This window comes from Chelonus insularis, unplaced genomic scaffold (genome assembly GCF_013357705.1).
Source record: "Chelonus insularis isolate UGA/USDA-ARS -01 unplaced genomic scaffold, ASM1335770v1 contig_146_pilon, whole genome shotgun sequence".
Classification (NCBI taxonomy): domain Eukaryota; kingdom Metazoa; phylum Arthropoda; class Insecta; order Hymenoptera; family Braconidae; genus Chelonus; species Chelonus insularis.
The window spans coordinates 150,849-175,991 of NW_023276387.1; the positions used below are offsets into that span (position 1 = coordinate 150,849).

Sequence of the window (25,143 nt, forward strand, 5' to 3'; positions counted from 1 at the left end):
TTTTTTTTTCAATTTCTCTTGAATAGAAAATATTTTTTTTTTTTTTAATTTTTGTACTCATTTTCTCAACGAGTTTTCTTTTTATCGAATTAAAAGTCATTCGTTACAAATATATGGAAGACGAAAAATTAGATTTTTTTATTTGCAATGATCTCAATTTTAATTATTTAATAAATGCTTTATAGTGATGATTGGCGATAAATTAATATAAAATTTTATGTAATCTGGATATCATTAACTAAATTTCTACACCCGCAGCAAAACCCGCATATGCCTATCATTATACGCCTCTTTAATTATATATGTAGAGCTTTATATCGATCCACTGAATTAGCCTGCAGTCATTAACGTTATTATTATTATTTAGTAAAATAATAATTATCAAAAGAATTATTTTTCAGTGGTTATTTACAATGAAATCAACAACAATTGGTGTTTAGGTGAATTAATCAATAGTTGATTAATAATATCGTTAATAAAAGAAGCAATGTAGTTTCAATTGATGCATTTATCCTTTCACTTCTACCAACAAGAACTACCCAAGGTGGTGAAATTGATGGTAAAACTAACGGTCTTTCTGTTTTGTGCCCTTCTTGTGTACTTCCTCCCATCATCTGCGTTGTAACGAGATCATTAGCGCCTTCCAGGTTATTGTTGAATTCCGTATAACCATCATGTGGTCGTCGATTAATTGTGTTTATTTTCTTTTTTCCGTAAATTTTTTTCCGAACTTTTGCATCTGTGTTCCTTGATATTGGGCCTGGTGTTGTCTCTGTTACCAATTCAAGTTCTGAAAAAATTTATCCAATTAATTGTGTGAATAAATAGCATGAAATAAAAAAATTTTTTATAAACAATTTTTTCATTCTACTGTTTATGAAAACTGATAAAAACTCTTCGAAATATATTAAACTTAGGATCTATTTTCATTACAATATCACTTTGCTGATGAAATACACGTGATAAATGAAACTTTGCTATAACTCGTTTGAAGCAGAGAATAAATGACTCTATCAGAATTTTATTTTAATAACTTTTTCAAGTATTCATAAGTTTAAATTGCATTAAAATGTGTGGTAAATACATATATATGTGGAGGTACTGATTTCAATGTGCTTTATCGTCTCCACACGTCTCTTGCTGACTTGCTCACCTGTTGCTGCACCTGAATGCTCACTCCGCGTAATCCCTATCCTCTATCTCTACTCTGCACTAATAGCCTCAAGGGGGCAGATTAATTCATCGTTACCTTGCAATCGTACTGCCGCTTCTGCTCGTCCAAGAGCATTCACCGCTGCGCACGCGTAACTTCCAAAGTCTTTTTTTTCTAGATTGTGTATCGTTAAATTCATCTGCCATGAGTAGCCATCAGGTAACGCAGATTCTGACATGGTGTATTTTCCATTATGCATTAATTTCTCTCCTGTAAATTTAATTAATTCATAAAATTTTATAAAAAAACAATTAGTAAAAATAAATATTTAGTTTCATTACAATAAATTCGTTTTTTAGACTTCTTAGGGATATCATGTCTTCAACTTCTCTCAAACAATGATTATCCCATAAATAAAAAATTTATTCAATAAAACTGGATCAATTAACCAAGCCAATTAAATAAATTCTCTCTAATGTACATTTATGCATTTAAAATGTAGTATTATCAATTTTCTTTATTTCCATTGAAGAATGCACTAACCTTTATTATTGTACCAGGTATTCATGGCTCGTGGCGATGCCTCCACAATGCATTCAAGAGTCACGTTTCGATTCACTGGAGCTCCAACTAATTGATTAGTTACTTTAATTACCGGAAGAACTACAGTAAAAAGCAAAATGTTATTTTTTTCACAAAATTCTTCATTTTTTATTATAATAAGACTTACAATGGACTTGAACAGAGTATCGTTTGCTAATAGTTGGTGGGACTCCATTGCTAGCAATACACAAATAATTCCCCATTTCTTGTCTCAAAACTCCAGTCAAATTGAGCGTTTCACCATCAAAGTTCTTTACAGCTACCAAGTGAAACCAAGTTGTTATTGAATATGTATTATTAAAATAAGATAATTCTTCAGTAATGAATGAAGTTGATGAATAAATAGCTAGTGAGAATGAAATTAATGAAATGGAATAAAACTTACAGATCTTCTCTCTTCCTTCTTCCCGCAGAGTAATGTTTCGTCCATCTTCTCGTCTCCAAGTAACTGTAGGTTGTGGAATGCCCGTAGCCACACACCGCAACTTGATATTCCCTCGTTCTTGGGTCACGTAACCGTCAGTTGACTCGTCATCCATTATGTCCGGTGGTATTTGCACTACCATGTATCCCATCTTAGTGACAGACACATGTAAATTACTTTACAGTATTTTGATAAATTATTGATTTAAGAAATTTAGTTAATTTTTTATTTTCGATTCTAAATAAATTATTGATACCATTATTAGCATGTGAATCATTGATTTTTTTTCCAGCTAAATTATTTTTGTTTTTAATTTTCACATCTCTACTAGTTTTTGTTTTAATTTTTTGCAAGTGTTAATGGATTTAATGGAAAAATACTCTTCAAAGGTCAAAAAAGTCTAAAAAAAAAAACATAAACCTTTTTTGAAGTAAGGCTGAATAAATCAACCTAAATGAGCTCTTACTTGACTTCGCATTGGATCAGTGTTGACTTGACACATATAAGTTCCTGAATCATTCTTTTGAACATTCGAAATGTGAAGCTTCCATGTATCATGTCCATTATGTGTCACAGAGAGACGAGGATTATGAGTGACCATATGGGTATGAATGGCAAGAATTGCTCTTGAATCAGATTTAATCCAGGCCACCTAGGAATTCAACATACAAATATACTAACGAATCAAGCATAATTTAATTTCTGTCAGCAAGTTATTTTTATTACTCACCCTGAAATTATGTAAATGATTGACAACACAAGTGAAAGAGACGTCTCTGCCTTGGGTTACTGTGTGGTTCTCCAATGGAGCTAAAAACACTGGTAGGATTTCTGGCGTGATTTGACCTGGAACCAATGACAAAATATTTTAAATCAATTTAACAGTGAATCTTTCAATATATCATTAATTAACAAAATGATGTTAAGTAATAATTAAAATTTATTTCATTGAAGGGTTAATAAATATTTGATGTTTCCAGCTTATTTCTAAAATAACACTGATAATAGCTTGGAAAATAATAGAAACGAGAATGGTCACACATTGTAATAAACGACCAACGTTCGGATATGAATTTTCTACAGTCGTCGATCCAGCATGTTAGGAAGGAATATTGAAGAAAGCTGCTGAGTGTTAAGATTGAACGCAGAATATAGCACTTGAAAAAATAATAAATCCATAGCTTGACCCTCGACACCATCAAGAAATAAGTCTTGATGTATTTCAACGTCGTAAATATTTTTGTCGACATTTTGACGGCTAAAAGAGAGTGTATAAGAGAGTAAAAAGAAGAGCGATAAGAGCCACAGACGGTAGATGAAGCCCTGCCAAATTAGAATTCCACGCGTGCTTCTGGCCACGCTATATAAAAGCTCCATGAAAATGACATTTCCCACTTGAATTACTATTACAAGTCAAGAATTTTCCTCATTTTTATTTTTCCCTCAGTCACGACTCTCATTTCATTAACTAAATAAATAAAATTTTAAATAAATCCGACAGATTTTAATTAATTACTCAATTAAAGCAACATTATTGATGCTCATGACTGATCATTTTACAGTTTCTCTACTTGCTTCGACTATTTTATTGATATTTATATTTTTTTACAGTATTTTTTATGTTTGTAAGTACTTTTACATTACAACATGACTTTTCATAGATCCTCAAGTTTCATTAATCAATCAATTAAATTTCGAAACGAATAACAAAATCAAATTCATTCAATGTAGTGCATTAATAATTTTAATAACTTCACAGCTACTGCTGATGCTAAATGAAGTATTCCACTTACTAAAATTTATTTAAATAATTATATTCAACAATAAATTGCCATAGATGGACAATTTAAAATCTCTTGATAATAATAATTATTATTATTCCAAGAATTATAATACAAAGGGTTATTTATAGTTTCTATCTGCAACTTGAAATAACTTTCATAGTAAAATTTACATTTTCTATTATGATTTCCTTACCTTATTATTTTTATTTTATTTTCTTTGTTCTTATTTCTAACTTCTTTTCGTTTTATATTCAATGCACTCGACGTTCACTCGGTAGACATTCCAGAAATTCCTTCAAGATTGGAACGTTTGTACGGGACAGGTAGCAGGAATGTATCCGTAGATCTCACAGTACCAGCGCCAGCCTTAACTTTCATTTCTGAATAAAACTACTCAGATTCCATTTCACTCTACATGAATTTTCATTTTTACTTCCACCGTGTACAGCGCATGTATTGAAATTTTATCAAAAAAAATAAAAAAAATTTCCATTTATACTCTAATAAAAATTCGTTTTCTTTGCTGTTACACTTGTGTCTGACCGTAACATACTTTACTCCATTTTATTTAATTTTTCCCCTCTACTTTACACTTCTATTTTTCGATTTAAAATAGAAGTGCATTAATCAGAAAAATATAACGTTAAAATATCAGTCATATGATGGTGGTTATGAAACATAGAGGAATGTCAGATCCTTGGGGTTTAAGTGAATAAATAAATTTTGAAAGGTGGATTACTTTTTATCTTAAAATTATACCAGGTGTAGATTTTACATGTTGAATGTATGAAGATGGAGCGTGTATAATAAAATGCTAGTGCATATGCAGTGCGCTATACTGCAGTTTTCTTCGGTAAACCGTCGCAGAGGATTGTCCCACAATAGCTGAACAGAAGTAATACATCGTCGGACCCAAAGGGTTTATACAATCCCACTTAAACCCACCATGATTTAGTTTGGTGCCTTTAACATCTAGCACTGTATCTCCTCTCTACTACATTGATGCTCTAGTGTACCAACGAATTAGTCGTAGAGCTCCGCAAACTGATAGTTGTCATTAAAAAAGACATTTGTATTTATGTGTTTATTTAATGATTCTGAATTCAAAGTAGGTATTTTTTCGCTTAATTTAACTTTGTTGAAGACTATCTAGGACTATACCAAGTACTGAAGGAATTCACGTTCTCTGAATAATTTTTTAAAAATTTAATTACTTAAAAAATAAAAATAATGAATTTTTTTGATAGGTTCTAGTAAACCGATTTGATCTTTACTGTAGCTTACGAGATCGGAAATAAAGTCTTCTAAACGATCCAATTACTGTTTTTCACAAGACAAAATTATTTATCCGAAAAAGAATGAAATGAATCCAATGTAAGATAAATAGCATCTGATTATGAGCTTTTTAATTAAATTCCGAGACAAAAAAAAGAATAAAGAGTTGAAAACATATTTTTTTAATGTTACTTACACAAGTAGAGCTGACAGAACATAACAAGGACAAAAAATAATTCCAATGCCGCCATGGGATTGGTCCTTTAATCGGATAATAAAAAACCTGAAAGTAGAAAAGCATAAATTTAATCAGACATGAAATTCAGTTATATAGAATATGAAATATTTTTCCTTTTACTGTCTATGAATTGACGATGGAAAATAGAATTTTGAGCTTATAGCCATCAATCGATATAGTATAGAAAGTGTTATGGTTTGAAACGTGCTCCAGTCACTGTTCAGTGATTTTCTTGTGGAGTCTACTTATTTTTATACATACATACATCGTTTACTTCTCCATCTTTCTATATATTCACTCACTTGGCTGGCATATACCATAGAACACCATAAGTCATAACTTTCGTAGCATGAATGTATGCATGAGATAGTAACTTTATGCTTTATGCATCGAACGTGGACTGATAAGAACATAGGAAGTCATGGTAGTTTTACAGAAGGTCTTCCTCTATGTATATCTACTTTCTACTCTATTCTCCTCTCTCTTTTCATTGTTACTAATATATACATGACTGGATATACTGTATATACTAATTTGTTTCATGCTTATATTATACACATTACTCTTCCCTGCTTTGATAACATTTATACGTTGTTAATTATCTTTCTAACACAGGATAAATGTTATTTGGCCTTAGGAAAAATACTTTTATTTGTGCTCAAGTAATTGTCATACATTTTAAAATTATTACAACTTTATTTTTAGCTTTTAATCTACAAAGTGAAATAATAATAAATTAGATTTTTTATGGTGGCGTAAGTAGTTACGGGTTGCGAATTAGAGAATGGTAAAACACTTCTCAACAATTATCACCGGCCTTTTACAGATTCTTCAACACTATTCAATAATAGAAATGGTGGTTTAGGTAGGTCATGAATGGTTTGAAAAATTGTCTTTAAGAGAGATCTAATTAGAAGAGACGGAAATAATAAGTAGAAAAGTAATCTTCTACAATATCGCACTAATAAATAGAAAATCCTTATTCAAATCCAGATCCATAACAATAAATTTTTTGTTTTTTTTTTTTTCGAAAACAAAAACCAACTTTCTATCAAGCAGTTTTTGTCATATTTAAAAAAATTTACAATTAATTGCTAAAATAAAAATTTATTCTCCATTAAATGGATAGTTTCCTTTTCTGGTTAAATATATTTAAAAAAAAAAAAAAAATAATAAAATGAAGTTAATAATAAATTTTTGTTTTACTGGTGTTATATTACGATTTATGTCATCCACAGATGCATATCATTATATATTGGTTAATATTAAAGGATATTAAAATAATTGGTAAAATGTCATAATAACTGTGAAATGAGTGCTCGAAATATTTTAATTAATCTAATAAAATGCAAATATTACATTTAACAGAAAAAAATCTTATCATCCCTTCAATACCAAAATAAATTCATTCTCACAACATTCATGCGGTTAATGTTATTGATGAATAATTAAACAAATAATGAAATATAGAGGTAAACTTCGGTGGGCATTTGATGACATTAAAGATATGATGATGGGTCAAAGGGAATCAAAAAGATGGTGTAGGATATCAAACAACTATGGCTCTATTATGTTTATTGAACTATATAATCTATATTAGCTAATGGCTGGTAGCTATTGACTATTCGTAATAACATGTACGTTAAATCGCGTCTGTATTTCCGCGTGTACATCGTTTCCTCAGGGGTCACTCAGTATTATCAATAATGATCAATTGATCGACCGTAGAGATTACGTGAGGACGTTAATAGAGTTCCGGGTTTTCTCTTGAGTTGATGGACATGCAAAATTTTACATGTGACAATGTAATTGGCAATTATCCAACGAGTAGATTCACACAATATTAATTAAAAATAACTTTATTTCTTTTTCTTCAACTAACAATTATTTTAATTCATTAGAAACTTTTTTTACTCTATTTTCAAGTTTATTTCTAAATTTAGAAGGATAAAATGAAGACTAGAGTATTTTTTAGATTTTTCGAAAAAGGTTTAATGGGTAGGGTACGATTAAAGTCATTGATTGTGAACTAAAATCACTTCTCTCGTTTGAACCTCTCAAAAGTTTTAAGGGTTGGAGAAATGAAGGTTTCACACGGAGCTTTTTTGGCGGTTTCTAAGTGAGCTGCAAGATACATTTATATTTTAGTTATGAAAAAAAATTATTGTGCCTTAATAATGGCAAACAATTGTATAAACTTGTGTAAAATCAAACATTCTTTATTCTTTTAAACGCCCAGATAGAAATACTAAAAAATGAATAATCATTTTTCTTTCTTTATAAAATACAAAACATCCAGGAGTTGAAATTAAAAACATCTTGTCAACTTATCCAAGAACACTAGTGAGATCATGATTTCTTTCCGTTCTTTGATTTTTCTTCGCTCGCACAAAGAGACATAGTCTGACTCTTTGACTGAGGTCGAGATTGGAATTAGTGCGATTAAGACAAGAGAATAGACGGACGGGTCAGGACAGGATCAACCTCAAAGTAACTGGCAAGTAGGACGGCAAACTGACGTAACTGTATATCTCTTTCTCCTTCTCTCTCTCTCTCTCTCTCTCTCTCTCTCTCTCTCTCTCTCTGGGCAACGTTGTTGGAGACGTATAGCAGGGTGTTAGGACTGGAGCGTGTTGCTTGGGATTACGGAAATACGAGGGACTAGAAACCCCTACGTAGCCGGTACTCACTGATGCTGAGTTACGTGCAACCCTATATCCCCTGTACTAGAGCGACCTATTGGTACTACTGGAGCTCATAAATATACCTACCGCCTGCCAAATGTTTTTACGACATTTAATACTACTTTCTTAGCGTCAATTATGTTTATCCAGTGATATACGATTATAATTTTCTATTAAGAAAAGACATTAATCTATATTGCGGAATTGGCTTTTTATGTTTACTATTATAATCATTTCACATTATTCATCCTGTTGTGTTTCGTTTAATAAACAGATTAAATTTTTTTTATCATGATTAGTTGCTCTAGAATTAATTAGTTAAAGCCATGAACTCCAAGTTGAAAGACTCTCTGGCTTTTTATTAGTTTTATTTATTGTCCATTGAAAATTAATATTGGTAGAGTTATTATAGAAATGATACATTAACAAAATGATATTTATTAACAACTAAATATATTTGAAATAATCCATTTTTTTTAATAATTAAGGTTTTCTTCAATCACAGGTGATGATAATATTGATCATGATTGCTTGCAAAAATTATATAACATATAGAATAATGAAAAAAAAAGAAAAAAATGAGCGTGAGAATAGACGGTTTTGACAATGAAACCACTTATTATGCAAAGACCATGCTAACTCGTGATATTCTCTGCATAATTATTGGTATATACGGTTCTCCAGGGATGTCTTATATATAGTAGGAAAAGTAGCATGACTGGAATAGCCGATGTATTTTCTCTTCATGTCTTTCTCCTCTTTTCAATCTCATCCAACTCAACATTTACCCGGCCATTCATCGACTTTTTTATTCTTTTTAACCGTCGTCTCAAACTCAATTTTTTTCTTTTCATTTTATTTTTTTATTCCTTTTATTATTCATCGTGTCAGTGCTGCAATAACGATACATACAGTAAAAATAGGGATACATATTAATCTAGAAAAGCCAGACTACATATTAATATCAGAAAACCAAGCTAAAGAGCTAAATCCACAGTGGACATAAGTCTAACAGGAATATTTTGATGAAATGTTTATGTACACTACCATGTCGTACGACATTTTATTTCAAGTTTCTGTACACTTTGATAATGAAAACATATTATATATGCTACAACTCACATAGGAAATAAGATACAAAGTCATAGCTTTTGACATGTGAGCTTTTTTTTTTTAACTAAATCAATATCATATTACTCAGCTTACATTTATTTTTCATCCCAACTATTCTTTTTTCCATCTAAAATAAAAATAAAAAAGGTCTAGGAACTCAAATTCCAAGAAATTCCCTCATGCCTGACTTAAATTTGACTAAACTACTGGAAAATGAATTTTTCCCCTAGAAAAAAAAAAAAAAATTGTGTTTCACTGAAATATAAATTATGGTACTCTAATTAAATAATTTGGGTTCTAGAAGTATTTATTTGGGTTCATAAAAATGATTTATGAAGCAAGTTTGATGGAAATATATTTTTTTAATTCAAAGAAAAAGATTTATTTCAATTTTAGAGATTTTTTTTAAAAAGGATTGGTTATCAATGACGATTAAATAGTATTTCTAAACTCAGATAAAAGAGAATAAAAAAAAAAATTATCTGGAAGAGTCCAATAAAAACCCTATCTCAGGATACTTTTAATTTTAGCATAAACCACGGTTGAAAGACGCTTTTTAGACAAGTATTTTTACCTTGTTTCCGAATACTGTTTACTTGGATTCACTTCCATTCTAAAATAATCTCTCTTGTCTGGAGACTTCCCAATAGCGTCCATTAACGCCAGTAAATGTCGTGGAAATTCGGTTATAAAAGTAGACTCCTCTTGCTAAACTATAAGGATCTCACGAATAAAGGGAAAATTTATTGGAGGAAGAAAAAATTCAGCAGAGATTAAATTCATTTGAATAAAAATTTACGTAATTTCATTTGCAACAATGTTAACCACGTCAATAAAAAATATTTACAATCACAAATAATCAACTTTTAGGATAAAAATAAAATTTTTTTAATTTTTTTTTTTTCAAAAATAATAGATCAATCGGTTTCGAATAAAAAAAAATTAAATTACAAAGAAACAAGGGTATTGTTTGATAGAAACGTATTATATTGTGTATTCGATTGATTGATTGTTGATTTCCCTCTTGTAATATTATTGAATATTTTTGCGTAAATTCTTTAAATTCCAGATGACAAATAAAACCAGTGATTCGTGAATGAATCGTTCATTTTAGTGTACGACATGGAATATTGTTATACCATATTCCAATTAAAAGAATAAGAAACAATCATCCGTTCATAATTCTTCTATTCATGTATTTAACTGTTAATTAAATTACAATAAATACATATATCCACAAACACTGGACGAAAAAACAGCATTGACTCTTCTGTATTTCATCGACAGCAAATATTCATTTCAATCATTTTATTTTATTTTAGGGTAAAAAAACAAATACCCTAGAAATGAAAATAATATTTTTTTGCCCTTATTTCATAATTTTCTCCTCAAATGGAGTTTTAATTTAAACGAAAAGCATCGAAGATCTAATTTTTCCATAAAACCTTGACTGCACTTAAGTAAAAATACAATTCACGTATTAACACGATAAAAATAATTATGCTAAAAAATTTCATAACATACTTGGGCACAACAAAATGAAAGTTAAAAGAGCAATTACTTTATAACAGAAAATCTGAAGCCTATTAATCAAAGAGCTTTTGGAGCGCGTTAAAATGCCAAGATAACCCCAATAGAAACTTTATTTTCTCACCATGTGCTACAGCAGGACCACCAAGACAGGCATGTAGTATGCAGAAGGGTAGTGCAAAATATATTGAAGCGTAAGAGTGAGAAAGAAGCCACTATACATGGGGGATATATTGTTGGGAGGACGGTAAACTCATTACCCTGTACGCCCGTCGTGGGTTTAAGCAGTCGACAGGCAGATTTGGATGAGAAACGGTAGAGGAAAGGGGTAAAAGTAGATTCAAGCACACCCTCCAATATCTTGAGAGAGTAAAAGTCAAGTCTAATGTAGCGCGAGTAAGCGTCACTGATCGTTTCTACTTGCTATAACTCTGAGCTAATTTCGACATTCTCTTTATTATTATATATACTGCTTGTCTAAAATTGCTTTATTTTAAATATGCTTTATACTTATTCAAAGCAATATAAAGGAGAGGATAGTTGGATTTTTAAACTTTTTGGAGTCCAATTAATCATTATTCTTCGAAAAAGTTGTAAATGATTTTTTTATTCTAGAAATTCTTATTAATGAGGTTTTTATATAGAGTATTATCCATTCTGATTATATATAAAAAATATTAAAAATCATTAAATATCATATTAAAGCTCTTTTTAACCTTTTTTCAGCATTTTAAATTTTTCTTTTTGCCGAAAAAAATCATTCCAAATTCCTTATAATTGTCAGGCCTTGGCATTGTTTATTCCTCTCAATCGCTGTGTACAAGCGGCTAAAAAGCCGCAAAAAGAGTCTAAAAAAAGGAATGAGTAATAAAAAGTGTACCGACAATATATAAAATAATAAAAACTAACGAGAATAGGAATTTATAGCAGGACGACTTATAGACTTGATGATGTTCTGATTGTTGAAATGAGAATAAGCAGAGCGTGAGCTTATGTATATGCACATTGTGCGATCGTGCACTCCACTCGAATGCCAGTTGTGTATTACGGAAACGGGGAAGATGGGAAGGGTACGACGTTACTTTCGCGCGTAATGCACAGAGGTGCATTACTGCATTCGCATCGCCTGCATTTCCATCTGCTTAGCAGCAAAATCCGCTTTATGTTACGAGGGATAGAGTGCTGGCATCGCCTAATGATTGCGAGCTAGAGAAAGAGAAGGAAAACGAGAGAGAGAGACGCCAAGCAAACTGAATGGGGTTGGAAAAGAGAGAATAGAGAGAGCGCGAGGTTTATCGCGACCGCGGCTCCCAGATTTCCGGCTCATCCCTCTATACTAGCAGCCAGATCCCGGAGAGTTTGAGCCGAGTGCTTGGATTCTCTAGTTCTATTCCTTTACAGTCCTCTCTCCTCCTATATACCGCTATTTTATAACATATAGAGTTGAGAGAAAAAAGAAAAAAGATTCAAAGAAAAGAAAAAGAAGAAACAGCCTCCATGAGTCAAGTATCACTCGACTTGATATGCTCCAGATGCTAAACTTATACATATTCTTTGCCTCGTATTATCTGCCATTTATGGAAGAGGAAGGAGCCATTTTTACTATTTTATCACTTTGTTATCGAGTTTAGTCGAATTTTCAATGCTTCGTCAATGAACTATTGTTCTTAGAAATTTCATCATCTTTCGAGTTAATGGGTCTAGATGTTTTCAACAACACACTTGCTGTTGGCTAATTTGTTTATTGATTATCTCGTTGAATCATTGATAATTATTTTAAAAAATTTTTTCCAAGCAAATAAATAATTCTGTAATATACCCATTAGAAACTTGTTCGGTACCAGAAGTAACAATTGCATCCATTATTAATCACAACTGATTTAAATGAAGGGAGAAATCGAACAAAACGTTCATGTAAGGTACTGAAGCCATTTTTGTAAGGAAAAAAAGGAAGAAAATGTCGACCAATAAAAATGTAAAAGCAGTAAATTCATTTCTAAAGTGTAGCAAAAAGTCAGAAGTATTGGGAATATAGTAGACTATTTCATTCTGCGGAAGAGCGATGGAAGAGTGCATGGATGGCGTTTCTATCACGACGATCTGAACTTGCATCAGGCATACGTAAGTTCGTATGTGACGGTAAATTGAATTTTCTCGGATTGAATGTGGTAGTAGGGTAGAGAGATACGTACATATACGTATATTGAGAATTTAAAACAGACAGAGAAGCGTCAGAGAATGAAAAGAAAAAGGGAATATAAGAGTAGAACGGAATTCTCGAGCGTTTGTGCGCGCTGGTCCGAATCCATGACGATCTTTCAATCTTTTCTTCTTTTTCTCTTTTCTCCTTAACACATTCTGATATCACTAAAACATATATATATATATATATATGTATATATCCTTTCTCATTCGATCTCTCCCCATGAATTTGGATTTTTGGAGATGCATAATTCAATTTTTACCATTTTACCTTGTTTGATGATTTATTGGCTCAGTTTCAAATTTAATTATTTTTGAATCGTTGACGTGGGCGATGCAGAAATAAAGGGTTTCAACAAAGGTTGTGATCAGGCTATTGTTCAGATATTTTTGCACAGGAATGTGCACTTTTTTTGTTTTATAAAAAGAAAAATGGCCAGTAACTTGATTTTTCTAGTTTTATTATTTCTTAATTATTTTTTCAAACAATCCCAAAAAACTTTTCAGTTGAAAGAAAATGTTTTTTAACTTTTAAAGAATTTTTTGAATATTTAGTTAATTTTTTTCTTCTATTCGAGTCCTTATTACAGTCCAAAATTACAATATTTAACTTTCTTTTGATTCTGTTTCATCTATAAAATCCCTCTTCCAACCCCTGACAGTCAATATTTTTTAATTCATTATTTTCTAGAATATATATATATATATAGATTTGTAACCAATTTGTTTGACATTGAAAAATAGCAAAAAGGCAGATTAAATAAAAGAAGTGGAATAATTGAGGCAAAATCTTTCGACCAATTTGTTTGGTTCAGGAATTAATTCAAACTCTTTAACCGCTTTTGAGAGTTTGACCGAACGCGGTACGTTAAAACTTTATCACGTGCAATCAGGGACTTGAAGCTGGAATAAGGGTGAGAGAATAGTATAGTTGAATATACGTTTACTATTGGAGTCACGTTCGAATTTCCGGGAATTCCTTTGTAACGAGTATTCGTGAGATCGCCACGAGCCCAAGCGAAACGTTTAATCGCTATAAACAATCAGCGAGTTCTATCGGTTTGTATATACTAAAAGCGGCAATGCAGTCGAGATCTGTTTTACAGTGTATATATCTACATATACAGTATCTCTCTTTCTGTGCTCCTTTAGTATTTTCATAGCACAAAGACTCTATTTATGTCTTTTGTAATCCGTTTCATATCGTTTTGATTAAATATTTCACCCTCGTTGCCTATACACTCTCAGTCTTCATAATTAACATTGACTAAATTCATTTTTATTTAATTTCCTGCTTCAATTAATTTTTCATCCTCCAAATATTTCTCTTTAAAACTTCAACAACACTTGAAAGTTTTTTATTTTCACCACGGCCTTAAAAGGTTTATTCCTAATTTCTCCAATCAATTTTTTTGGGTTGAAATTCGTTTTCATGTAATTCCCTTCTCCAATGATTTTTTTCCAAATGAGAAAAAAAACACACTCTGAAGCTTGGATAAAAACTTAAAAAAATTTTTCACCACTCAAAAAAGCTCATTTTGAATCTTTTCAATCAGTTTTTTTTTTTTTTTCGTTCATTCAACACATGACATTTTTACTACTTAAGGTGGAACGGATTGAGGTAAATTTTTTTATTAAAAAAGAAATAATTTATTTAAAAGAATATGAAATAAAATAAACATTGAAACTAAAACGAATGAAAGCTGAATAAACATATATTTTATTTTTTTTGTAATTTGAAACTAGCGAATATCCTTCAATTTAAGACTTTCCTATATACTTTACGTGTGTATACTAGCCAGAGGCAACTGGAACCTTCCCTTGTAGCTGGAAAATGCTAAACTACAATGCCCTGGAACGTCCGGTATGCTGTAGGAATTGCTCGAAATTGCCACAGTCTGTTCATGTCATTCCTCGTCTTTCAGAGCAATTCTCTCTCTCCCTTCTCTCTCTTCTTTGCTTTCCTCTCATTCTCTCAAGCTCAACTCTACAACGTTAAAGCTTCTGACGATCTGTGTACCGAAATTTAGATTGATTGGAAATTTAGACTTTGTCAGGTCCTGGTACTTGGATAGTTGATCTCTAAATTTAGACAATTATGTACGTAACGTCTTGACTTGAAATTAAATTAAGGTTAATAATTTATTAAATACTAAAGACTGAAATTGAATTATTCCATTTATGTTGACTGTGATAACAGTTACGAGTGTCTGCAAGTGGAAAAATATTAGCTAAATTTTTTAATTAATTTTATTCTTATTTTAATGAGAAAATTAAAAAATTAGAGAAATCTTTGAAGAGTTACTTGATAAAAGATCACCTGATTTTTATTTTAATTTTTAATTTAGATATCAATAAAGCTAGGCACTCATCAATGGTTTTTCTTATTTGAATACTTTCTCTTTGGAAATTTTTCGGTATCATTCATTGCAAAAAAGAAAATGAATCAAAGCCTTATCTAGATCTCAATGTATCTCAATCAACATACTTGACTTTATTCGCTCGTAACTTTTAGAAAAACGATCCGATTCTGATGATCCAAAGTCCACTGCATAGCTTGAAGGCTTTCCCTCAACACACATTAATAAATTTGAAAATAAATAACATTTCAATTGCATTCAATTTTATAATCGTATGATAAATAGCAGTCAAAAAGCATTTGAATCGAATAACATTTTAAAGAGAATACTTCTAGTTTGAAATTGTTTTCAAAACAATTACTGTAACTTTAATGGAAATAATCACATCGTTATTTCAATTTCAAATAATTTTAAAAGACGAGAAATTCTAAATAGAATTTAACAAGGGTCAAAGAGCTTACAACTTGATTTATTCAATTTATTTATTTATTTTTTGTATTCCACTGTCTTTTACTGTAAAAACTTATATGCACTCAATTTACCCACATTCTAAAATACTTTAGAAGCTACGTAGCTTGGAACAATTTTCAATTGCCAATTGTAGGTTTTTCAATATTCCACAAACATTTTCGACACAAAAACACGCAAAATACCGCAGTAATAAAAAAAAACTGTAATTAAATGAAGAGAAAAAAAATTGTTAATGCATTCGTTTCATAAATAACCGGTCGACTAACATTCGAGTTGCTGAAATCAGCATTTTGTTGATAATGAGAATGCATTCTGATATTTATATTTATATAAACTGGGTTTGTTCATTTTTTGTAGCGAAAGAAAAGTTTGAATATATTAGGTGAATTTTTTCAAATACAAATGTTTCAAAGTATGAAACAAAAAAATTTTTTTTAAGCATCGTTGAATATAATTCTCTTCTGGGAATCGGTTAAATAAAGAGAGAGAAAGGAAGGAATCATAAATAGTCGGATAAGTAATCATGATAATAAATAATGATAATACAATCGGCATTGAAAATCGTATTCAATAAATCAGGTGTCAACATGTCCGTACGTAAAAGCTCGGAAATGATTTCTATGATGGTTATAAATTTCATTGTCTATGTTTTCTTGTGATATTCGTGCACATGTGTTGGTGGTGATGATCCACTAAATAAAATGTTTTTGTTATGAAAATAAATAATATTTATCCTCATATACATTAGATATCAAAGTGCTCAGTTTAATTCACTCAATCTACTTACATTCATGATAAACTACTGCTTGACTGAAGAAGCTCTGTGGACTTTTTTTTGTCACAATTGACGCTGCTTAAATTTATTTTCATTCTTCTATTGCTCCATGTATATATTTTGATGATTATTTTTTACAGCTGCTTTTAATATTATGGAGCTTCATGTAATATATTTTGTTCGAAAAAAAAAATTTAAACAGTAATGAAAATTTCGAGCTTTTCTATCTAGAAAGTATTTTGATTCTTGTCATGTGTAAAAAAGAAAATTCAGGGAAAAATAGAAGGAAGTATTGAAGAAAAAAAGACGAATTCTTTCTTCTATAATATTGAATTTTTTTACCTTTTTTCATCTTGTTTTTAGAAATGTATAAGTCTAGTTTTGGGTGAGTTTCCAGGAGTTCCGAAGGCCGTGGGAATAGTTCGATAGAAGTATCAGACTGAAATAGAGTGACAAACTCGATGGAAAAGTTGGGCAAAGTCAATTGCTGCTTTAACAAGGTTGCATGCGACTTTGAAGAAAGCATGATGTGCTATATACATATATGCCTGTGCACTCATCTTAAACAATAGACCGTGTCGGTATACATGAGTTACACAGTGCATAAAATTTTTTATCTACAAAGTCACGAAATAAACGAATAAATGAAAAAATCATAAACTATGTTACTTTAAAAAGCAGAATAATCATTTTTATATGTAAAAACAAAAGACAAAAATTCCCAGAAAATCATTAAAAAAATTTTGTATGAAAATGGGAAACAGACTAGACCTCTTTAAGAGGAAGAAATAATTTTCCCGCGAATCATTCCAGCGTAAAAAACATGTCCATATATATGGGAGAGTTAAAAATAATTTTACATTCACTTACAAACATCTGCCCGTTGTTTTAATATTTTTCGAAAAACAAATGGATTCGGGCGGAACTTTAGTTGCAGCGTCTGCAGTGACTGTATAACGGTAATGGGTTTAGAGTGTCGCGGCATCCCGAGTCTCTCAGCTTGCAAAGAGTTGCTTGCACAAGTGCCCAAGTATGTATAAGTATAGTGGCATCTGAATGCTATAGAAGATGAGGAGATTATTCGAGAAAAATGGTCCATGTACCTGAATCCATCCACAAGCTAAGCGAGTATTTTATTCATTAAAAATACTTGGCAATTCATTGCAGCGTCTTTTAATCAATTTTCCAAATATATTCTTTGAATTCAAATTTATTTTATTCATTCACCATACAATTTATGCATTTCATTTAATAAAATAAAATTAAATATCATTGTTAATGATCAATATTATTGTAACCTTAATTTATTATTTGAAATTTTTTTTTTCTTGAATTTGATGACAAGGAATTGAAAAAGACAATCTAAACTTTAAATTAAGTTCAGAGTGACTACTGTATGCCGATTATTACAAAATCTAGAGAAAAAATTATAACAGGCAAATTTGAATGTTTATTTCGATCAAAAAATTATACTTTCCAGTCTTTAAAACTTTTTTTCCACAACAATAAAAAATGGAAAATTGTATTTTAGAAGGATGTATTTTAAAACTAGAGAAAGCGAGCTTCAAAATGCGCTCAAGTTCATTAAAATTTGATTATTTGCAGTCGAGTTACAACTCTTTTGACAACAAGTAAATTGTTCAGACTCTTGAGATATGTTTATTGTCATTTTTAATTGTAAAGAAAAATAAAAAATTAAAATATTTTGTGATTATTTGATAATAATAGAGATAAATCTTTTGAATGACAGAATGATCGTTATAATATTTATAACAATAAAGTTGTCAGTTGGTGGAATTGACCTTCTAGTAGCGCATCACAAATGATCCTCAAGTGGATGTTATGAGTTATCTCGAACGTCTAGTTCCTCGAAAGTTCGTCTTAATCCAAATGTCTCAAGACTCACTATTCCAGTCTTGTCTTTTCTCCTGAGTATTAATTCCCGGTTGTCTAATCCGGTCGAGCAAATCTGCTGCGCGCTGGAGGATTGGTTAGATTCGCCTGAGTAAATCGTCTCGCTTATCAAACTTCCGGACTCCCTTACACTCCGACTCGGAAAGCACCTAAATGTTTCTCCTTATAAACCAGTGAATGACGATACGACCAACTTGTGTCGTTGCATTTGCATCTCCAAGTAACCGGACTTGTAGCTACGGTGAACACGATGCTCAGAAAATCACTGTTTAGAAATTTTACTGTCATTCTATTTGCTTACGTAATTGTTCTTAAAGAGACTTTCTTCTTTTTTACACTGAAAAACAATTTAAGAAATTGTTTTCAGGGCTTTTGTTACAGAATTTTTTAAAATGATTTATTCCAGAAATTTTTAAAAGGATTCTTCAGATGAATTTTGCCCATTTTATTCAGAACTTTTTAGGGACTCTTTTGCCTTAAAAAGAGAATAATTATTTATATGTAAACATTAACATTGAAGAAATAAAAAAATCTTTATAATCTGTCAGAATCTCAAGATTTTTTCATTTTCTGCTCCTTATCCATATTTTTGCTTATTTTATTTTTTTTTATTATCACTGATTTATTAACGTTTCTCTGGTGTTTCTTGTTTCATTCATCCTCGGGTACATTTTATCTTATAAACTTGCGTGATTAAAACAGCCAGTGGCCATAGAAAGAGGTGAAAGATTTTCGTAGAAACGAAATGCAACATTTAAAGATGAAGAGGATGGCACAAGAGACAATGGTTCCAGTCGTGATTGTGAGCTTGCTCTTGCCGACTACCGTGAGCTTAAATCAGGCGAAGTGAATGGAGACTACTATAGTGAAACGTTGGGGTGTAGAATAGATGCCAGTGCATGCCTGGCACAGGATGCTCATTAGGCATTGCCTCAGGTCTTCCTGAATCTTGGCTCTTCGTATCTTTTCTTCGTGCTCTTTCCGTTTTCTCTCACCTCATTCCCTTCATTTTCATCTCAATTACAACAGTTTTTTCCATGCTATCCACATGTATTTTTCACTCCTTTTCTCTCTATCTGATATTATTTTTGTTTATATTCTAAAATTATTTTTAGATGAATTCATCAACAATATTGTACTGGAGATAGTTTTATGATAGAGAAAAATTATTTTTAAATTTGACGGCTTGAGATTTATTATTCATCAACAAATACTTTTTTACCTAACAATCGATATTAGTTACAATAGTTAATCATGACCTTTAGAAAAAATTCACTCGAAAGCAAACAAATCAATCAATAATTCTCTTAAATTTACCATTTTTTGAAAAATACATTTTTTAAAATATTAATTATATAATTAATTTAATTTAAACTTGGATTTTTTATTCAAATAAACATAAAAAATGATTTGAAACTGAAAGAAATAATTTCCAAATGAGTATTGGGAAAATGATCATATAAGGGTATCTGCGAAGCTTTTACAGACGAAACGAAAAGGAAATGCAGTTATAATCAAATTTGATTGATATTAAAGTTGAACTGGAAGTAATTATATATAGCAAGGATGAAATGTGAAAGGAAATGTTATATAATAGTATGTTATCTTGACTAAACTGAGTTTATGCTTGGAAACAGGAGATGATTTCAATGATTCTGTGAGAGACATTACCATTGGCTTTACTTTGAAAGCACGCGCTGGCTCAATTCTAGTGCAGGATAGAGAAGAGAAGACTCAAGGATTCTCTACTGATAGTATATATAGTATATAGAGCATTGTAAGTAGTGAATGCTGCCCGTACGAGACCAGACAGTGGTCCAATCATTCCAGCATTGTTGAGCCGAGTAAACGAAGCCATTTATAGAGCTATACATTACGGATTATCGAACAATAATTCTAAAGGACACTCTCTGACCTCACCAAGAGCAACGTTGAAACGTTTCATACAAACTTTGGGTTTTTTTTTCTATTCCTATTATGCCAATATTAGAACTAGCTTGGAAGAATATCAATCATTTATTGAAAAAAACTTTCAATTAACATTAAATACTTACACATAATTATTTTTAACTTGAAACTCTTAAAATTATTTATTCATTCTCCACTTTTTATTTCTTTCCAGAAAATCCTTATATTGTTATTATCACAAAGGAAAAAATTAAATTTTTCTAATTGATATAAATGATTGTTAATGAAAAATTATTTATGTAAGGATCAATTTGATAATTTTTTGAGAATTAAAGTTTGTTACTTGGAACTTATTCAACCACTGTGTTCATCATAAATTGATGAATGGCACTCTTCTCTCTTCGAAAAAAAATTGAATTAATTATCAGAAGAGAGAAGGAAAACAATTGGAATTTCTATGGGTACGAAACGTGTCAACTTCTCTGACACTTGTTGCCGTTATGATGATAAATTTCAAAGATTCATAACGATATGGTATATATACATGCGGTATTTCTTTTCCCTAGGCTTCGTAACCTTTTATATTTATGCTTAATATTTTAATAGAACATACAGATATTAAATGGGTTGGTTGAAAAAAATTCATTAATTACTATAAAATATTTTAAAAATGATTAATTGATTTTAAATGAATTATTTTTTCAAATAAAAATATTTCAATAATTGCAAAAAAATTTTTAACGAAATTTAAATGAAAATAAACTTTTTTTTATCTCTATAAATTAATTTAATAACAAATAATTCAAAAAACAGCTTACGAAATAAATTGTATAAATTTTAAATCAATTAAATTAATGATTTTGAATATTTAATGAAATATTAAATTGAGATAAAAATAATTTTATCCTGTAAATTACAGTCATCCTTTTTCTGGTGGTACAAACATATTTTTTTGCAAATGAAATTCAGCTTTTCCATCGATCTCAAAATTATTAAAAAAATATTCACCAAAGATTTGAAAGGCAGCAAAGTTATTTCAATAAAGTAAAGCAAATACGAAATGGTTATATAGAAAAAATTTGATGAATGATTAGTTAAAAAAAAAAAAAATGCGGATAACAAATTGACAAGAGTGAAAAGAGTCTTTCATTGATTCTCAAGGTATATTATTGATTGAAAATAAGGAAAAAACAATAAAGAAAGAAACCCATTTAGTAAGAAATACCAGTGTAGAAATTGGGGAACAATGAAGAAGAAGGTTTGGATGAAAGTGAGGAGAGAATTCGATTTGGGTGAAATTTTACGATACTCGAACAAGTCTCAAGAAATGCGTCGATCGTTTTATTGAAACTGGCGTTATTCGTTGGATATATGTAGGTGCAATAGGTAGGCCACTCCTTATTCCACCTCTTTCTTGCCTTAAACTCACCTTCTTCCCCTCTCTTATTCTCTACTTCCAGTGTTTGCTTTTCTATACGATATCTTTTCTATTTCGCTACGTTGGCACATATATTTGGCTTTCCTTTAAGACGTTTATCCAACTTTCAACTGACCCTATAGGTACCCTCCAGCATTCGGCTTATAACCTTGCACACCCTCTAAGTCTTTTACTATTTTATGAACTCAGCTTATTCTTGAGTTTTTCTCTGTCACATTAACTCTCTGATACACACGTACTAACTATGAACAGTTGTTTGCTTTTTTATTCTACTCGTAGATCTTTATGTTTTTTCATTAAAGTTAACTATAAATTGGTTGATAATTCAAAATTGTCTTTATCGTGTAATTATTGAAATTTTTATTTAAATAATTTTTCAAAACTTGTTATGATGCAAAATAATTTTGGTACAATATTTTTAGAGGATGATATTTTTTTCAATAATGATACTATACTTTTATAAATTCTACGAAAAAATCGATTTAATCGCAGCCCACTGACTTCACTATCTTTTTTCAAGCTTTAAGAAGAATTATTTCCCTCTAGAGTATCGTTATGTTCTTTGTTCTTCTCAATTGAAATTTATTTATTCATCATTTTATACCATAAAGTAATACAAAAAGTCTATAACTTTTCAGGAAATTTGTAAAAAAATAAAAATTGAAAAATCGCTAATTATAAAATGTATCCCTTATTATCCTAAAGCATTTTTAGCTTCAAAACACTCAAAAAGCTCCAAACAAACCATCTCAACGACAGCTGAAAAATTTCTAGAGCCCTAAAAAGTCAAAGCGAATAACGTAACAAGTTGATTTATTTTTTGTTGATATTTATTTAACAACAACAACAACAACATAAAACATGACTCGTAAAAGAAAAGATAAAAATATGTCTCTACTGGATAAATTTCTTTTCTTCTTCCTGCTTGGCGATTCCGTAAAGCATTTGTCGAGTGAACTGAATCCCATTGCATCGGCTAATCTCTTTCTCGTCTGCGTTCTCTCTTGTTATCGTGTTTCATACGAATTAAATCCTTCTGTTCTGTTGTATAATACTCATAATCTGACGAGGTTTAAAGCGGAAAAAATATCCTATTACTGTACGCGACTATACCATCGTCCGTGTTTTCTCCTCATGTATCACTATACTTAGTTGTCTTATGTACACATATATTTACTACTTCTTTCAATATACAGACCATACTTTATATATAAGAGAATAAAACACAAATTCACTTTGCGTGCCATGTTCCACACGAGTGGACAAAAATCTATCCCTCTCTTTGTGACACAGCATATTCTTACACTTACATGTATATCAATGTGTGAGTGTATCCCTTTCGATTGTTTCTTCCCTCTCATTTTTTACTTTCCGTAATTGTTTGCTTCCATTACGTAACCATAAAAAAACTATTCCCTCAGTAGTAGAGATTAGCTTTGGCGAAATATACTGAAATGTTAGCTTTTTCATCAATTGAGTCATTTTAAAAAATTTTTAGTTTTTCTAATAATTGATGGATTTTGATTTACAAGATGACATCTTTAAAGCTCAGAGTTTCTAGTTTTTGAATCTGTTATCAAAGAATTTTTTTTTTTTACTTATTCTTTTGAAAAATATAAAGAATACAAGAACTAGTACTGTCTAGAACTTTTATTGGTGGTTTAAAGCTCTTCAAGGATAGACCTTTTTTCTTCCAAATTATTTATGGATTGAATTTTAAAGTTCAATTATTGAATTTGAGAATGCTCTTTGTAAAATTAAATTTCGACTATTTTTATCGGAGTTATGAGCCAAGAAAGCTGCTAAAGGCTTGTCTGGCCTAAAATCAATAAAACTACTGAAATTTTCGAAGAAAAAACAAAAAAATTTTTGTTCCTTTAACGTTGCAATGGAAATTCACTCCTGAAATAGTCTCAAACTTTTTTCCAACTGAAGATCTAAAATTACTTGATTATTTTCAAGTGGTACTGTAAAACTTTCCATTTTTCTCTTTCTACGTTGATGCCTGCAGTGAGAAAAAGCAATTTTCCACATAATTTTTCTTGAAAAATCAAGCGTTTCCATTTCAATAGATCGTATATAGACACTTGATATTACCACAAGACGGAAGTCTATTTGGCTGTGTGCTCAGAACGTGCTCACTAACTCCCATATTATTCAGGTGCAAAAGCGGGAGGAATAAAACGTTAAAAGAGTACAGAAAAAAAAATACAAGTAAAGGAGTAAAAAGAATGAGAGTTGCTCTATTGATATACGTAACTGCCAAACCTATCATGTAAGTCATGGACGATCCGAAAAATAAATAATAATAATAATAATAATAATAATAATAATAATAATAAAAACAACAAAAAAAATGCTGCATGGCCACGATGTGTAACCACTATTCGAGCCTGCACAGAAACATTTAGAATTGAGTCACGTAGCCATCAGATTTATTGTTATGCCACACTGTAGAGATAGTTTTCCATATAGCTCGCCAGAGAGCTTGTTGATAACTGATCTATAATGGAATATAACAGAATCTTTCTGGTATTCTAGTGAACACTAGAAAAAATATATTGCAGATTCAATTATGATTTCTAGATTGCAAGAATTATATTGCAGGGTTTTTTTTTTCTTAGATTTCTTACTGATTTGGACATTAGTCTATCATCTAAAGTTTTAAAACTGCTAAAAAAAATTTCTTTAACAGCATTAAAATATTTTTAACAATAAATGATTTTTTATCACTCAAGTACATTTATTAGTCTAGACCGTAGACTAGATTTGACTAAATCTCTGAAAAAAAAATTGAAAACATGAGGAAATTAAATGAAGAAAAACTGCATTCGGTTAAGGCTAAATAAATAATTCTTCAATAGAAATGATACCCATTGAAACGGAAGCGATTGTGAGATGATGAAGAGACAGTGGAGTCTTTTGTAATGCAGACAATGCGATTGGGATGTTGGGCCATACATATTCGAATAGATCGCGTGGACATTCGATTCCATGCGATTCATGAGTCATGACCATAGCTCGCATGAAATACCTGCATGATCCATCTCTACTTCCCGGTATAAAATGTCCTAGAATTTCGATGCCATGAGCACTCATGAAAACACACACATTTTCGTTGCATTCTTGTTAAATTAAAAGCTTATAAAAGCAAAAGAAAAAATCATTATAATCCACCAACAGAGAGTTTTTCCACGTGCGGTTAGCATAAATAAACGTTATAGAGTCTCTCCATAGCGTGAGAAAAAACTTAATCGAAAGATTAAGTGCA

General features: G+C 30.6%; 1 protein-coding gene across 1 annotated transcript in view; it reads right to left on the minus strand.

Moving 5' to 3' along the window:
* Nucleotides 1–128: 128 nt before the first annotated feature.
* Nucleotides 129–25,143, minus strand: part of DIP-lambda (Dpr-interacting protein lambda) — a 33,814-nt gene continuing 8,799 nt past the window's right edge. Inside the window, exons 2-9 of the mRNA XM_035077777.1 lie at nt 5,436–5,522; nt 2,911–3,026; nt 2,647–2,832; nt 2,142–2,331; nt 1,884–2,015; nt 1,697–1,816; nt 1,250–1,423; nt 129–790 (exon numbers count right to left, since the gene is read on the minus strand). Coding sequence (XP_034933668.1) covers nt 450–790; nt 1,250–1,423; nt 1,697–1,816; nt 1,884–2,015; nt 2,142–2,331; nt 2,647–2,832; nt 2,911–3,026; nt 5,436–5,490 — 1,314 coding nt within the window. The 5' untranslated portion in view covers nt 5,491–5,522 and the 3' untranslated portion in view covers nt 129–449. The remainder of the gene's footprint in view (nt 791–1,249; nt 1,424–1,696; nt 1,817–1,883; nt 2,016–2,141; nt 2,332–2,646; nt 2,833–2,910; nt 3,027–5,435; nt 5,523–25,143) is intronic.